Genomic DNA, 17,034 nt, shown 5'->3' with positions numbered 1-17,034 from the left:
TTTCCTATAGAATTTTCTTATGACTGTGAAATGTTTCTGTGCTGTCCAATGTGGCAGCCGCTGTGCATGTGAAATATGAAAGGTAACTTGGAGAAACAACTAAGGAATTAAAGTGTTAATTTTAACTAATTTGCACTTAAAATAGCTAAATGTGGCTAGTTTGAAAAGATTCCAGAGACAATGTCTTTGCATTTAATTTGGGACTCTGCTATACTGTGAAAACTGAAATATCTGGTTAGACTTTGTTTTGTAGTCAGATATCTTTTGTTTGACCACATGGATAAAAGCAATAACTGAGTGCACTGTAAACTCAATCAGGCTTTTCTCTGGGATGTATTGACCATCCAAAGTTGAAGCTGATAAACACCTGTCTTGATATTTAGCAACTTCATTTTTTATTTTGACCCTACTTTCTGTGCTTGGTAGGATTAACATGAACCTGAAACTAAAGTGAATTACTGTTCATTTAAGGCAAGGAGTCATATTTTTTCTCCCTACCCAAGAGTTTTAAAGAATTGAGGATTAACTTAACCACTTATGTTACTTTATGTAGAAAATGAACCGTATTTAACAACAGTATTACAGTATACCTGCAGTCTACAAATGTCATCCTTTTACATCTCTGGCTCATGGTTATTTTTTTGTTTATAAAATAGCAACAGTGAAGTTCAAGTTTTTTTAAAATTTTCATTTTAGTGTATAGAATTATTACTTATACATGGTAGTAACATGAGATTTAAGGTAGATTGGGAGGTTAGGTTTATCATCTGCCCTCAAGGACTATCTAGAGATTTCTAAGTTTGGAACATCTAAGTAAAAGATGTTGGAAAATCTCTAGCATTTTAAAAATCTTACTGATTGACAATGCTCTTTTGTCTAAACAAATCTTAAGGATATGAGTTTCTCCATGAATTGTTTTCTTTTTCTGGATACCGTATAATTTTTGTCCTTTATTTGCAGACAAGGGCATTTACCTATGGTCATATTATTACTACAGTATGGTGCAGACCCCACTCTCATCGATGGAGAGGGTTTCAGCAGCATCCACCTTGCAGTATTATTTCAACACATGCCCATCATAGCATATCTCATCTCAAAAGGGCAGGTATGTTTTGAAATGTATCTTACAGCTACTGTAAATCTGGAGAGATTGGGAAGATAGTTAGTAGTGCTATGTCCTCATTTTTAAAGTGTAAGTGTTAGGTAGCCTCATATTCATCTGCTCACCTCAATAAGTCTAGCTATTAACTACTGCTTTTCCAGCTTCATTGGGGCAAAATTCCAATGGTGTTTCTGAAACTGATAAGCCTGTAATACTTTATGATCTCACTAATTTGAAGAGTTTTTCAAAACATGACCTCACACCCTGCATTTTTCTTCTGGTTGAATGGTAGTCAGATCACTGTCACTAAATGAACCCATCATTTGCTTTCATTACTTGAGTCCAAATGGGAGAACAATTTGAGTGTATGCTTCTTATTGTTCTCTAAAGTGATTCCACAAAAAATGACTTGCCTTAAGATGCATCCATTTATGGAACAGGTTAAATTATAGGTTATTGTCAGTGGGAGTTTCACCGTCAGCTGTACTTGCGTGGGATTTGCTTTCTGGTAGCAGTTTATATATCAGCCGACTTCCTATAACAGGTGTGGAAACATGTTTGCACAAATGCTGTTGGAATGATTGTGTTGTCTTTAAATAAGCATTTTCGCTCAGATGTGGTCAATTATTGAGGTAGATTAATTATAACCTCCTGTATATCATTTTAGAAAGACATAGTGTAAGGAGTCCTTCCTGCTTCTCTTTGTGCTCCTTCCCAAGTTGTATTCCTCTAAGGTCTTTAGAAATCTCCAGTAATTGAAGCTTTCTTTGACTTGGTAGGAACCATCATTGTACACCTCCCACCTAGATCCATTTTATTGACAGGAACATATATCCTCATGGAGCCATGATTTCTTTTTTCTCCCCCATTGTCTAGAAAATAGGAAAGAAATTTGTATGTTTTACTATTTGTAATATAAGTCCACAAAGGCAGTGAGTTGCCTCAGAAGATAGAGAGATCACAATGACTGTGTTTACATAAAGATGAGATGGCTTTGTGTAAGATAGGATAGCATGAATTAATGTGACAGTTCATGGCCAACCTAGAGGACTTCTAAGGTCTGGTCAGTCTCTTATGTTTATTGCATAATCTTAATGATTTTCAATGTTTTCCTTATCTCTTTTTCAGTCACATCATTCAATACTTTAAGTCATATATTCTGGTTTTTCCTTTAAAAGTATTTTGTAGAAATCAAGGGATTTTCAACCCATGAATGTGAAGCAGAATTGTCCAATGATAATTGAACCCCTACTTGTATTAAGAAAAGAAAGAAAATTTTGACTGTGTTTACAGTTGGGCTGATTGACTTTTCTTTTTTCATAGAGTGTGAATATGACAGACTTAAATGGGCAGACGCCTCTCATGTTATCAGCTCACAAAGTACGTGGGTAAGTGATTTAATTGAGTTGCCTCATTCAGATTATTGGTTGCAACAATTTCTTTTCTGTGCATATAATTTTAAATATCTCAGTCTATGTGGTATGACCCTACATTCTAAAGAAGAAAAGATTTTTCCACCTTGTGGCTATGATATGGTCTTTTGATGTAGTTCTAAGTTCTAGTTAGGAAAGCACCATTGAAATACATTTTCTGATAGCTTTGAGGGAAGTTTGAAAGTTACTCATAAGTTAAAAAAAAGTCCTTACAGATGAAGATTTTATAGCATATACTCCTTAGCATGACTTACATTTCTTGGTTTGCATTTTTGAAAAATGACTGTAAGCTTAAATATTCTCATAATTTGAAATTTAAATGATAAATCTGAATTCAGGAGAACACGTTTTGAGCTTCTCTGACATCTGTGAAAGTATTATTGTAATCTATGAGAAAGGCCTGGTTTTATGTTCATATCAGATACATATCTTTTTTTTTTTTTTTTATAAATTTTATTGTTATATTCCCCATACAATTGCAGCCCCCCATTCTGACCCCAATCCCTCCCCTCCCGCCCCCGCCCCCCTAAAAGTGTCTCTGGTTCATAGTTTTTTGTTGATTTTGATTTTCACTTTCTTATAGTTATTCATTTTCCTGGTCCCTTATTTAAGTTTTCTAGATTCCTGCTATGAGTGAGACCATCCGGTATTTTTCTTTTTCTTTTTGGCTTATTTCGCTGAGCATGATCCCTTCCAGCGCCATCCATGTTGCAGCAAATTGCATGTGTTTATCTTTTTTGAATGCTGAGTAATATTCCATGGTATATATGTACCACATCTTCTTGATCCAGTCATCTATTTTTGGGCATTTGGGTTGTTTCCAAAGCTTAGCTATTGTAAACAGTGCTGCTATAAACATAGGGGTGCAGGTGTTCTTTGGAATTGATGTTTCTGTGTCCTTTGGGTAAATACCTAGGAGTGGAATTGCTGGGTCATATGGAAGCTCTATGTTTAGTAGGTCCAGAAATCTCCACACAGCTTTCCACAGTGGTTGATACATATCTAAGTGTTTCTGTGTATTTATTTTATAAACGTGTTATTTTAATGACCAAATAACCCAACTTCTGGTCATCTATTCAAATTCATCCTGCAGTTTTCCTTTTATCCGTTTGTTTCTAACGCTGTACTTAATTTCTGATTAAGTAAAAAGTAAGCTTTTACTCAGGACTTCTAGAAACTAAGTTATTTCTGATGTCATTTACTTTTTGTCCAAGGAGTGGTGGGGCTGGATGCAGAATTTTGTTAAAGACCATTTTATCTTTTTCACTATTAACTCTAACGTTGGGCATAGTGTTTAAGGATCTTAATCGAATGAGCAAAGTAGAATATTGTTTTATTAAAATAATTTCTTGAATAATCATGAAAGAAGCAATGGTACTGATGATAAAGAAGTATTATATTAAATTCTGTCATTTGTCCATAACTTTCTAAGATTCACAAGTATTTTTGACAGTGTTTAAATTTGATTTATTTACTAATTGACCCAGAGAATGTGACGTTAGCTTTTGGTTCATCTACTCAAATATATTATTTCACTTTTAGTCTTTTTTTTTTTTTCATGAAATACAAAATTTTATTTAGATATTGTTTAGAGTAGGGGGGACAATCTTTACCAAGAAATACCAGGTGGAAAATGGGTTCCCAATAGAATTGAATATTAGGGCAACAAAAAGAGAAATAGCACCATTGTCATTTGAACACTGGCTGGTTACTTACATTTTTTGGCCTTGTTGATCATTGAATCTGGGTTCCCTCCAAATTCCACATAGAGCATGCACTACATAATAATTTTATCATAAAATATCTACCTTCAGGACACATTTTAGGATGAGCTAACACCAAAAACAAATCAATACAAATGCATCAGTGGTTGAACTATTCTCAGTACTGGATGAACACAGTTTGCAGAATTCTGCCAAACAGAGGAACTAAATAAACTGTTGGCAAAACCAACAAAGGAGAAAGAATGAAATACTTTATTTTTTGAAAAATATTAATAATTCAGATATGGTACTGTATTTTATGCAAGAGAAAATTAGCACTTTGTAACATGCTGTTTTGTCACCAAAGAGATTTAGTGCATTGACAAAAGCTGGGTAAAGTGGAGGGTGATGGAGAACAGGTACCAAAAACACCCGGCTTGCAGGTCCTGAGGAAGCTATGGCCTTCATTCATCACTCCCTTTGTCAGAGGTCCAGAAAGAACTAGGCCAATTTAATATTGACCAAAGTTAAATTCATGATTAAAAGAAAAAATACTAAAAATTCTAACCTATAGAAGAACAACATGAAAGTAAAAGTTTGAAAAATGAAAGCAGTTATTCTACCATATTGATGTTATCTATGTAGTAGACGGTCACTTAATAGGTTACTAGGGGTGTGAGGGACCTCTTCTGTTAGCACTCTGAATAGAACTCTGCACAAAGAAGTTCTCAGTTGCTCAGAATACTTACTGAATGGTTAATTGAAACATTAGTTTTAAAGATTCTTTGTTTGCAGTTACCCCTCAAATCATGTTCTCTGTTAATATTTTATTGCTTCGAGACAGGCCAGAACCAACTGGATTTCTTTTAAAATTTAATGCCTCTCTGAACGTGGTTGATAAAGTACAGCAAAACACTCCACTCCACTGGGCAGTTGCAGCAGGAAATGTTACTGCAGTTGATAAACTTTTGGAAGCTGGTTCTAGCCTGGATGTCCGAAATGTTAAGGTATGACCAGGTATTTATTTATCTCCCATAGAAGATTTATCTCCCAGCTAGAAGATTGATACATTAGCATAAAGATAACCTATACATCTGTTTTCAGTTCCCACAAGGTAGATATACATAATAACTGTTGGTTATCCTTGGAATAAATGTGCTGAGTCTGTAATTCTAGTGAGTTTTTATTAAATGTTTAGCACCTTTACTGTATTGAAACTATAACTGACTATTTCTTTTTTAAGGGCGAAACACCGCTTGACATGGCTCTGCAAAGCAAAAATTGGCTCATTATTCACATGTTAAAATCAGAAGCCAAAATAAGAGCCAACAAAAAATTGAGACTTTGGAGGTGGCTGCAGAACTGCGAGGTATTTTCATGTGGGGCCTATTTTGCGGGCACTAATAACTTTTAGTTTGTTGGTTTGGGTTTTTAAGGTTTTAAGGGAAGCCAGAGAGTTAGCTTAGTGCTGCATTATTTTGGCATTGGTTATTTCTGATTATTTCTTACCCAGTTATCCCACAACCCCAAATTGGAAATTTGGCACTGAGGCTGGTAGTTTATTACTGGTCCTCAGCTAGAAGGCTCTGAAAGTACATGTCACCTAATGAATATCCTGGTGTGCTTCCACACTTATTCAAGGAGTGAACTGAAGTGCCCATGTGGTTTAGATTCTTAGAGAAGCAGAAAGAAAAATACCTTGTTGCAAAGAATTTTATAGGAGCTTTTCTTGAAGAACTTGTTCCTTATTAAATGTTTTTTTTAAAGGAAAATACTAACATTCAAAAATGTCTTATTACATAACAATAACTCTTAGTCTCTGAAAAATACAGTGATTACCAGAGAGGATGAGGGGTAGGGGAGGTAGGAAGCCCCTAGGGCTTCCATGGAGGGTGAGTGACGCCTGTGCACATGTCAACGGGTGAAATTGTACTCCCCGAATTATATAGTTATGTAAATGAATGGCAAATCAATAAAATTGGATTAAAAGAAGTTTTATTAGAATGATAAGTTAGACATTAAAAATGACAATGCTGTAAACTTCAGTCATATGATGTCACTTCATAAACTCAGAAATATCTGGGACTTTGAGAGCTGTAGCTCAATTTTTATTCATTTTTTAAATTTGGCAATTCTTCTGGGTGATGTTCTTCCAAACTTAAAGTTGAACTGCTCAATAGAAAACGTTAGGAAGTTCAGTTTGTTTTTGTGAAAGACCAACAAAATCTAAGTCCTAATAGTGACTGTAACTCAAATTGTTAAAATAAGTTATTGAGTTGATTCTACTCTTTTTTAATGTTTTTAAATATACGAGAGTAGCATCATCGTATCTAATTATACTTTCAGAATGATTCTAAATTAACAGCCATGACCAGTTTTCTATGCTGAGGGTCATTATGAATAGCACACCTATTTTGCATTTATGTGGAGGGAGATAGAAAGGAACAACTGTTACTCCTCAGTCTCCTTTACCAACTCCTCTCCTTTACAGGTATCACACCCCGGGATTTTGTCCTGGACCTCTTTTCTCTCAATTCATTCCCTTGGCGATTTCATGCACTTCCATGACTTTAAATGCCATCATCTGTATGTGGACAACTCCTCCACTTATCTCTAGTTCAGACCTTTTCAGAAGCATATATCCAGTTTCCTACTTAACTTAATTACCCCGTTTAGTGTCTGATGGGGATCCCCAACATAACATACCCAGAACTGAACTCCTGATCGCCTCTCCACCCCTCTCCAACAATCCCATCCTTTGCCTTCCCGGTTCTCACTAGGTGGTCCCTCCAGCTTTCAAGTTAATTCTAGTTAATTTTTGCCTTTTCTCTGTCATACCATGTATCCAGTCCATCAGAAAAACATATTGGCTAGTTCTGTCCTCATTATATATCCAAAATTAAACATCTTTCCATTCCACTACTGGTGTTTCAGTCTAGTCTCCATTATCTTTCATGCACACTACTGCAGTTGTCTGACATCTCCCACCCCTACTCTCTAGTTTGTTCTCAACACAGCAGCCAGATAAATCTTTTAAAATGTAAGTCAGATCCTGTCAGTCAGAATCCTCTGAAGTTTTCCCCTTTCTCCTAGAATAAAAGCCAAATTTCTTACAATGGTTTACAAAGTAGTGTGTGATCTAGCTTCTTAGATACTATAAAATTCACTTAGTTTGTCTAACCCTGCTAGAATTTAAGGAAAACAAGACCTTAAATTAAATGATGTGTACCTAGATTCATGCCTGGCATCCAGTATGCCCTCCGGTGTTTGTTGAATGAAAAGACACACTATAAGAATGGAATATCTGGGATTGTAAATTTGAGGTCCACATATTTTATTTCTATTCTATGGTTTGTTATTTGTAGATTCTAAATTTACTTATTAAAAAAAATCTAAACTTGCTCATTTTGTGTTATACAAATGAGAAGCATTTTAAAGATTTGCTGTCATTCTCTGTTGATGTCAGAGGAGGAAAATCAAAGAAAATAGAACAGGATATATTTCTTCCTTTGCTGCTGCAAAAACCCTGCTTTCTTCCAAGGTCACTCTATACTGTATATCGCAATAAGGGGCTGCACTACACTAATGTGGGCCCAGCCTGGTGTAGTCACTCATGCAGTTTGGTTCCTCACTGTTCCCATTCTTTAAGTTAAACCTGGCAGCATCCTGAGGACACGTGTTCAGTCTTTGGTCTCTGTGTGACATTTGGAGAACTGTTCCCTACTTGAAACTCTCTTGGGCTCCTGGTTCTTTGCTAGTCCTTACCCTGCCTTTCTAGACACTTCTTCATTAGTATTTTTCTCCTAAAATGTTTATGTTGACCAAGATTCTCCCTTTTCTACCTATACATAGCTCTTGGGATATTGGTGTTTATGGCTTCATCACATATTGATGAATTCCAGACTTTCTCCCTAGACCTGCTGTTCTGTGAGCCTGATGGGCATCTCCTAGATGTCCATACCCATTTAAAATTCCACATGTCCGAAACCAAACACATCTTTTCTGCAAGCCTGTTCCTTCTAACCTTCTTAGTCAGGGAATGGCACTGTGCACACCCAAGTTGAAAGCTTATACTCCTCTCATTGAGTCTTGGACATCTTCATTTTGATGTGATCCCTTTATGCTTTCTGACGCATAATGCTGCTTGAAACAAATTAAACAGTTTGTTTTTAATGTCAGCTACCATAAACACTTTTTCAAAGATCACTATATGGTAGAGGGGAGGAAAGCAAAACAAAATGTTTAAGTAACACTTTATAAAATGTAAGGACTTTTCAAAAATTTGTTCCCAAGATTTGTAATGTCTCAAATTTATCAATCTGTAATTTTCAAGAAAAGCTGTTATTGCTGTTGTAGTGTTGTTATATATTTAGGAAGTAGTTCTGTTAAGCCAATTATTATGAGATGCTTAGGAGGTAAAATCCATAAAGTTCTAAAATTCTGAATCTCTTACTAGCTCTTCCTACTGCTGGTGCTTTCTGTGATTACCATGTGGGCTGTTGGATTCATATTGGACTTCAATTCAGATTCTTGGCTTTTCAAAGGATGTCTTCTAGTAGCATTGTTTTTTCTGACATCTTCATTTCCCAGGTGTGTATGTTACTCTTGCAAGGCTGGTTATTGCATTATTAATTTGATCACTTATTTCTATTGTTGGTTAGCTGGAATCACAGATTTTACTGAGCTCTCAATGTTAATTTACCATATAGACGCATTCTTAGAAATGGTGGGAGGGAAGGGCTTTGGTAGCATATGATTTGGCTGAAAGTATGTTAATTAAATTGGCAATTGGTGGAAAATAAGTATCCTTGCTCACTTTTAGAATTGTTAATAATAATTTGATAAGTAATGAGGCTCTGTAACTATGTTACACTTTGAGGCATTTTTTTGCCCTTTTTTCAGAAATTTTATGTTTTTCTTTTCTAAATCTAAATTCATTTTAAGCTAGTTATTTTGTTTTTACTGATTTTTAATTGAAATAACCAATTAAGTCATGGGAATTTATAAAATAGTAACTATGGTATGGCTCTATTTTCAAGAAAATATTTATAGAAAGTTATATTTAGTCACTGATTAAGAGGTAGATTGCTTGATTTCAAGTCAAACTTGATCATGTAACAGTCTGACCTGAACGAGTTGCTTCACCTCTCTGTGCCTCAATTTCTTCTCCTTTAAAATGAGCATCTTTGTGCCAATGCCCTCCTCCTGGTTAATACATAAACAGTGGTTAGAACCTTTACTAACCATTGGTTAAATACACAGAATCCAATAATCATATCACATTCCAGTCTCCTCACTTCCCTTTCTCAGTAAAATGGCATCCAATTCCTCCCTGGGTGTCATGCCTGGATCAATGTCATCCTCAGGAAGGGAAGAACTTTCCCTTCTCTTCACTTTCCACATCCAGGCCCATTACGAAGTCTTTCCTACTGTGCCTTCAATTGGTCTGCTCTTTCCTCTCCTTGGTGGACACTCTAGACTAAGCCTTCTAGCTAGTCTCAGACTTCAACTCTTAACCCCTCTCTTTCATCCCCACTTAGCCCTCCAGGGTACTCTTTAAAAGGCAAATCAATTTCTGCCTATTCCCCCTGCTTAAAGCCCTCCAGGGGCATTTCCTTGTACTCAGAATAAAATCTAAACTCCTTGCCTATAAGGTATTATGTTATTCATTCCTCCTCTCTGAATTCATCCCTTCCTCCTTTTCCCTTCACTGCTCTCCAGCCTCCTCTTTGTTTGCTCAGTACATCAAGCTCATTTGCACCAGAGGTCTGGGTTCTCACTTGTGTCTTTGTCAGAAGTGTTCTGACACAATATAACGTATAACTGGAGATACCATTTAGGCCACAGCCCCAAGATCACCTCCTTAGCGAGGCTGTCCCTGCTGCATCACTCCAGTTTACTTTCTTTGTCATGTTGAATCACTGCTTCCTGGATTGCAAGATCCATACTAGCTGGACACTTGTCTCTCCTCTTGAACCTTTTCACTGACCAAATGAAAGAAAAATATAGTGATACTTGTCCACAGAAAAGGATCTAAAGGGAAATCCTATGTTGCTCTCTTCAGGGGTGATTATGAGTGTTTCCACATCCATCCTTTGCTTGCTAACATCTTTGGAATAAGCATGAGCTGCTTTTTTTTCATAAGGAAAAACAAAGTATTAGAGGAATGTTACCACTTGGTCACTTATGAGCAAGACTGCTGGCTGGAGATGAATTTGAATTCAAATGTAAAGTTAAAGCTAAAATTTCTGAAAAATAGCAAAATGCCTAAAATTATCTGCTATTTAGAAATCTTGGAGCTTAAGAGATATTCATTCATTTTCCACTAATTGGATTGATGTGGTCTCCAGATTTTAAATTTTCAGCTAAATCACCTGGCATCCCAGTTATCACTTTGGTTTATTGTTTGCTTTTTCCAGTGAGAAAGCAAGGATTAGCAATAGCTACTCATACCCGACAGGGGCATTTGAAATTTTGTTTGCTTTAGTAAAAATCCAGATTATAAAAAAATTACATGAAAACTTGTTTTTGATGACTGTGAGATGAGGGCTTTACATGCTACACTTGGCACATGGGCATAATTCAAATGGCAGCTTTGTCCGTGCTGCTTTTATTTATCCCATACTCCTCTGTAAAGTCCCTGTTTCATGAAGGTAAGCAGCTGCAGACTTCTATAAGCAGGCTCCAGGGACGGTTGCTTATTGATCCAGGCTGCCATGTGATATGTCAGAAGTAGACAGGTCACAGAAGCGAGCTCTTAGAAATTAGGAAGTTCGCTGCACTACATAATTAGGCCAAACACATTTTTGCTACATAATCTCAAGTCATGCTCTGGAGTTACCCGGGTTCCATTCTAAGAACATACTGTGTGCCTGAGGTTTGGGATCTTTTTTCTTCTCAAATACTGTTTTTTCAATTATTATGCTTATTATCCTGATAGCTTTTTAAAAACCCTTTTCATATCCATCATCAACTGTTGTTTCTTCTGGGAATAAATTTTTAAGTAAAGGCAAGTAAACTATATTTATGCATAGATTTACTGGACACGGTATTTTATATAAAATATTTTTTTTCTTTTGAAACTATAATGTCAAACAGTTGATTAAGTTATATGTGGACTTCAAGTTGCCTGTTCCAAATGAGATGGAAACAGTTGAGCCTTTATGTGTCTTTTTATGTCCAACGTCTGTTTCTCAAGATACTTGGGATGTGAGAGGGTTTAAGGTTGTGTCCATCTGTATGTTTCAAAAATATGTTGCTAGCTCTGGAAGAAAAATGGGTAAATGCAAAGGGAACTTTGCAAGGGTTTAAATTTTGCATTTTGGAGTATTTGGAAATATGATTTGAAAAAGTATATGTAAATTGGGTGTGCCTCAGTAGAAAAAAAAGTTATTGAAAATATAAAGTTATTGTTAATGAAATAATGTATGCTCATTATAAGAACCAAAACGTTCGCTTCTTGAGCACTTCAGTTTTATGATGTGTGAAATAGGGTGATTGATGGTGCCACATAGGAAGTGGCACATGGTTTCACTCAGAAGTTGAAAACTTGTTATGTAAAGGAATCATTATTATTTAAGGGAATGCTGAACTAAACTGAATATGAATTATACTTATTTTCACTAATACCTCATGTTTATTCTTTTTTCTCCTAGGTTCTTGTTCGGGTATAAAAACTTTGTATACTTACCAGCAGCCTTTCTGCTAAGTTCCATTTTTTGGATATTTATGATGTGGTTCATGGTATTTTTGCCTAATATCCTTTAAACTTAAATGGTGACTCATTTTGCCTTTAAAAAACAGTAATGAGAGAAGAATGAACAATGATGGAAAAAAAAAAAAACCACTAATGCAGTTGTTAAGAATTTAGATAGTAGAAGAAATCCAGGGAATGTAACTTACATTTGTATTTATTTAATGATTCTGGTTGAAGATGTTTAATGTTGAAAATCTAGTAAATTCTGGAAATAACCTCAGAACACACTATGGAAATAGTAGGTTTCTAGTGTTTATTATCCATAAGAAGGAAACAGTAAAATAAATTATTGTCTTACTTGGACCCATAAAAATGCCTTAAGATCTCTTCAAGGCCAAATGATTCTTTGAACCTGGTCAGCAGTTGTAGTTGATTAATAAATCTTCTGGGTACCAAAATGGCTTGCATGGCAGGGATATTGGGGAAAATGTTGGCTTCCTCAGCTGTGGTCAGTGAAAATGTTATTATCTGAAGCAGTAATTCTCAACCCATGGTAAAAATAAATTTCCATCACCACCTAAAGCATACTTAAGACAAAATTTTTAGAAAACAGTATACTCCCAATGTGTGCTTTACTCTGATAATTTCTTATTTTATCCTAGTCTATTTCCCTTTTAAAAAAATTGCTGGTCACAGCTAGCACTTGCTTCTCTCATCACCTACTCATGCTTGGCAGCCCATGGTTTTAAAAAAAAAAAAAGCTCATCTAAGGAACAAGTTTATCGCTTGAGGAGAGGCACCCATGCCAAGTTCCAGTTTAGAGCTGTGGTGTGTGGTTTCAGAACTGGGGATAGCAGTTTCTTCTTAGGTTATAGCCTGTATAGCTCCTATTAGGTGGGAGGCATTTTCTCCAATTTTTAATCTTCCTACTTCTTTCCAGGTTCCTATCACTTGTTCCAAAGACCCTGGGAAGCCATTCCAGCATTGCTTTGATTATGGGGTAGGAGGAATGCAGTGGATAGAAATGTAACTTCAAGCATATTCCTTTATCTTCCATGTTATTTTTTTCTGGTAAGGACAGTTTTGGAAAGAAAGTATAGTATTTATAGGAGAAGAGTATAAACTCAAATCAAGAATATTTTTTCATAGGACTAAATAAAGTGAGAGGATTGTACACATTCTCAGAGTGCACATATCTGCCTTCATTATAGCATGCTTCTGCTTAAGGATGCTTTTTATTTCTGAACATTATGTCTAATATTTTCTCTATTCTTTTAATCTAAATGAATGGCATAGCATACTCTGGAGGTCATTTGTTATTTTTCAAAAGATTTTATTACGTTTAACCTTTGTGTCATAGCTGCTGATTTGGGGCCTGATTTTTAAGCTTTCCTTTTATTACCACCTAATGTAGGTTTGGATGATATCATTATATGTTATAAAAATACTTTAATTTATAAGTAGCCATGAGTACATAAAATACAGGACAACATCACTTCTAGAAATCTCAAAATTGGTAATTTCTAGGATAGTTAACATGATACTGAGAAGGGATGGTTGATATTTTTGTGGTATGTAATGTGGAGAAAATACAGCTTTTAAATTGTGCTTCTTTATGAGCTTTTAACTTTTGAGTACCTCACTTTATTTCAGATTTTTCACAAAATGTGAGATAGTTCTTATATTGACTCATTTCAAAGTTGCCAGGGTGGGAGGATCAAAATTAGCAAAAGTACTCCATGGTAATTTGAAACCCTGGATAACAAAGCTTAGTATTCAGTTGAGTTTTACTACAAACTGTTCAATATTTGTGAAGAGACTTTCTGTAAGGAGAGCAGTTTCTGTTGTTTCTGAATGAACTCAACATTAGAACTGATTTCCATGTCTATTATATTGTAACTGTTGTAGTTGACAATATGTGGGGTTTTGCCCATGATGACCGTAAACATAAAACCCATGCATAACTCACATGAGCCTACTGCTCTTGAGGGCTGGTGAACCAGTAGGTGGCGCACTTCACCATCAGATCCATGTTTTTCAAGCTGAGTGTTAAATGCTGTTTGAGCTGCTGGGCATGAATGGATGTGCTACTCTGCAAAGACCCTCCTGAGTAATTAGAGGAGGCTTGTCTCAGATTGCCACCTTGGCCATAATGAGAAAAGGATCGGGGCACTGTGGAAATATGGTCTTCAGAATAAGTTGGAGTTTGAGCTCTTTTTCTAACTAGTTATGTACATCGTTGGCAAGTTATTAAATTTCAATGAGCCCTAGTTTTTCTGTATATTGGGACAGCAATAACAAGTTGTAAGGATTACTATGCTGTGATGCCTGTAAAGTATTGACCCCAGTCCCCGTTGCATAGTTCAGTTTGTAAATAATATCTATGGTTTTATAATTATTATTACTCATGAATAAAATCTATGTAGAAGACTCATGTTGAAATTAATTTTCAGGAGACATCTAGGTTGATCATTCTTCAGATGATCAGTTACTTTTGGTGCTTTTTTTTTATGTTCAGTAAGATATTTGTCTTTTATGAGGCTGGGTTAAGTGTCCTGACCAAAGTGTTTGGAAGTAAGGTTCACACTCAGGAAAGAAAAAATGACCCACTGACTGTGACATTGGTGATCCTGGCTATAGCTAACCTCAGAGTAGGAAGGATAAAATAGGGCTTCAGACAATCAACATATACAAGTTTGTGTTGTGAGAATGGCATAGCTTCATGTTATATGAAAAGGAAGCAGAAACTTTGACCAAAAGCCCAGGATAGTACACACATAGTTGTCAAGAAAGCCAGTATATTCTTCAGTGTTATCACAAGGTTTTGATTTGTAGTCACTCTGTAAGGAGAGCAGTTTCTGTTGTTTCTGAATGAACTCAACCTAATACAACTACAAGGATTAGTTACTAAATTTTCTAATATGACATTTTTGCAAGCATTCATTTAATATTGGTGGACTTTCTGAATAAAGTGATTTGTTTCTCTGAATGAGATTGTTAAAATGATCAGAAAATATTGTTTTAGATGCTGACAGGAGAGGTTCAGTTACACCAGTAAAGATTAATTTATTTGGATTTTGTATGTTTTTGGATTTAGGGATGACCCTTGTATATTGTAACTGTTCCTATCTACATTTCATATAAGTTTCAGTAATTACATGGGATTAATTGCTACTCAACTATAAGCAAATTGCTGTAGGTTTAGAACATAGGGTGGGACCAGGTTTGGGGGCAGGAATGTATGTATGTAAGGGAGGGGAGGCTGGAGATCAGAGAGGAAAGAGTCTTAGGCACCAGGGTGCTAGTCTTAACAGAAACTTCTTATTTCCTTTAACTTAGCTTTAACATTTAACAGGCACCCCCATCTATTTCACTTTTATTCTCAGCATAATGGGTTTCCTCTACTTTTTCTACAAGACTTGGGCAACTGATCCAGGCTTCACTAAGTCTTCTGAAGAAGAAAGGAAAACGGTGAGCTTCCACTTAAATGTTACTGATTTTTTTTGAACCAAGAGGGTATGTAAAGTGCAGAAGGTCATGGCCTTGTTGGCTTTTGTCACAGCTGATCTCTAGTGCCTGGCACTCATAAGGGGCAACATGCAGGTGGATCACATCAGCAAAAAAGTGATATTTCTCTGCTGTCATACTTATTTATTTATATCAAAGTCTTTTTTTAAGATTTATTTATTTATTTATTATTTTTCATTTATACAAGTGCTGGGGTACAGGCCAGATGCACGGGAGGGTGAGAGGATTCACCAGAGACAGAGTGGGAAACAAAACAGGCAGACTGACCAAACACACTGCTTAGGGGAGCAGCTGGCGAGACAGGAGAAGTCTGCTGCTCCATGTGGGACGCTTGCTGGCCGGTCGGGATTAAACCCATGTTGCAGAGGCTGCGAACAGCTTCACAGTGTGGCACTCAGCCACCTGCGCCACCAGGGAGGCCCTATATTAAAGTCTGATAAAATATTTTTATTTTCTATTCAAGTAGTATCTCAGCTAGACTTTTTTTTTTTTTTTTTTTTAATTTATACAAGCACTGGGTACTGTCAGAAGCATGGAAGGGTGAGAGAATGAGCCAGAGCGGGGAGCAGAGCAGGCAGAAGGACTGAAGGACACTGCTGAGGGGAGCAGCGGGCGGCAGGAGAGGTCTGCGCGCCATGTGGGACCCTCCTCCGGTGGCTGGGGAGCAGCTGGGGATCGAACCAGTGCTGCAGAGGCTGTGGGCAGCTTTGCAACCCAGCGCTCAACCGCTGCACCACCAGGGAGGCCCTAGCTAGACTTTTTGAGACATAATTTCTATTAGCAGATACGATCGCCTGCTGCTTTGTGTAAGAGATAGCAATTGTTTAGCTTAAATTTTCCCACTCAATACAGGGAAGGCAATTTAGTCAGGGACCAGGCAGGGTCCTTTTTTTTTTTATTGACTTGGAGATGCCCCTTCCCTTCCTCAGATGTGAAGTTGTCAGATGGCATGATGTATCTTCCATTGCGTGTGAATGATTAGAGGGAGAGTGTCATCTTCTTTATTACCAAAAGCCAGTGTCACTGGAAGACAGAGTGCTTGGTGTTTATCGTTCTGATGTGGCTTTTGTTGCTTTTCTATGCATGTATATATGTGTGTTCTCTGTAGCAGATTATAACTGGGCGATGATTGTCTTTGTGGAGAGAGGGATGCAGCTTAATTTTTATGCATTCTAATTTACTGGCTGTGGTTGAAAATGCAGCCTTGAAAAGTCACATTATTTCAAGCACAGAATGATTTGGTAGCAACTATTCCAAATTGCTTTCCTAGCTGCCTCCATTAGGAGAAAGAGCTGTGAGAATGGTATATAACCATGCATTATACATTCTTCAATAAAGCACAGTTGTAAGGTCAAACTTCATGTCTTTCAGAATATCATCACCCTTGCAGAGACTGGCTGCCTGGACTTCAAAACATTTTGTACATCATGTCTTGTGAGTGAGTCTTGCTTTATAAATTTTCCTCACAGTTAAGGCATATTCTTCATAACATTGTTCATGTAAGCGTTTGTCAAATCTTCATAGTATGTTTATACACCTTTGTTTTTATTAAGAGTCTAATTTTGTGTTACT

The 17,034-nt window shown here is 36.5% G+C and overlaps 1 protein-coding gene across 1 annotated transcript in view; it reads left to right on the top strand.

The window, feature by feature from the left end:
• The window catches only part of ZDHHC13 (zDHHC palmitoyltransferase 13), a gene marked incomplete at both ends in the record, with an annotated part of 40,976 nt that overhangs the window by 12,641 nt on the left and 11,301 nt on the right, over positions 1–17,034 (top strand). The window contains 8 exons of the mRNA XM_084242416.1: positions 961–1,105; positions 2,426–2,490; positions 5,083–5,245; positions 5,482–5,607; positions 8,695–8,828; positions 11,894–12,003; positions 15,290–15,405; positions 16,834–16,896. Coding sequence (XP_084098542.1) covers positions 961–1,105; positions 2,426–2,490; positions 5,083–5,245; positions 5,482–5,607; positions 8,695–8,828; positions 11,894–12,003; positions 15,290–15,405; positions 16,834–16,896 — 922 coding nt within the window. The remainder of the gene's footprint in view (positions 1–960; positions 1,106–2,425; positions 2,491–5,082; positions 5,246–5,481; positions 5,608–8,694; positions 8,829–11,893; positions 12,004–15,289; positions 15,406–16,833; positions 16,897–17,034) is intronic.

The sequence above is a fragment of the Talpa europaea genome (genome assembly GCF_964194135.1).
Source record: "Talpa europaea genome assembly, chromosome: 1".
Lineage (NCBI taxonomy): Eukaryota > Metazoa > Chordata > Mammalia > Eulipotyphla > Talpidae > Talpa > Talpa europaea.
The sequence above is the reverse complement of the archived record's forward strand: the minus strand, read 5'-3'. Positions and strand labels throughout refer to the sequence as shown.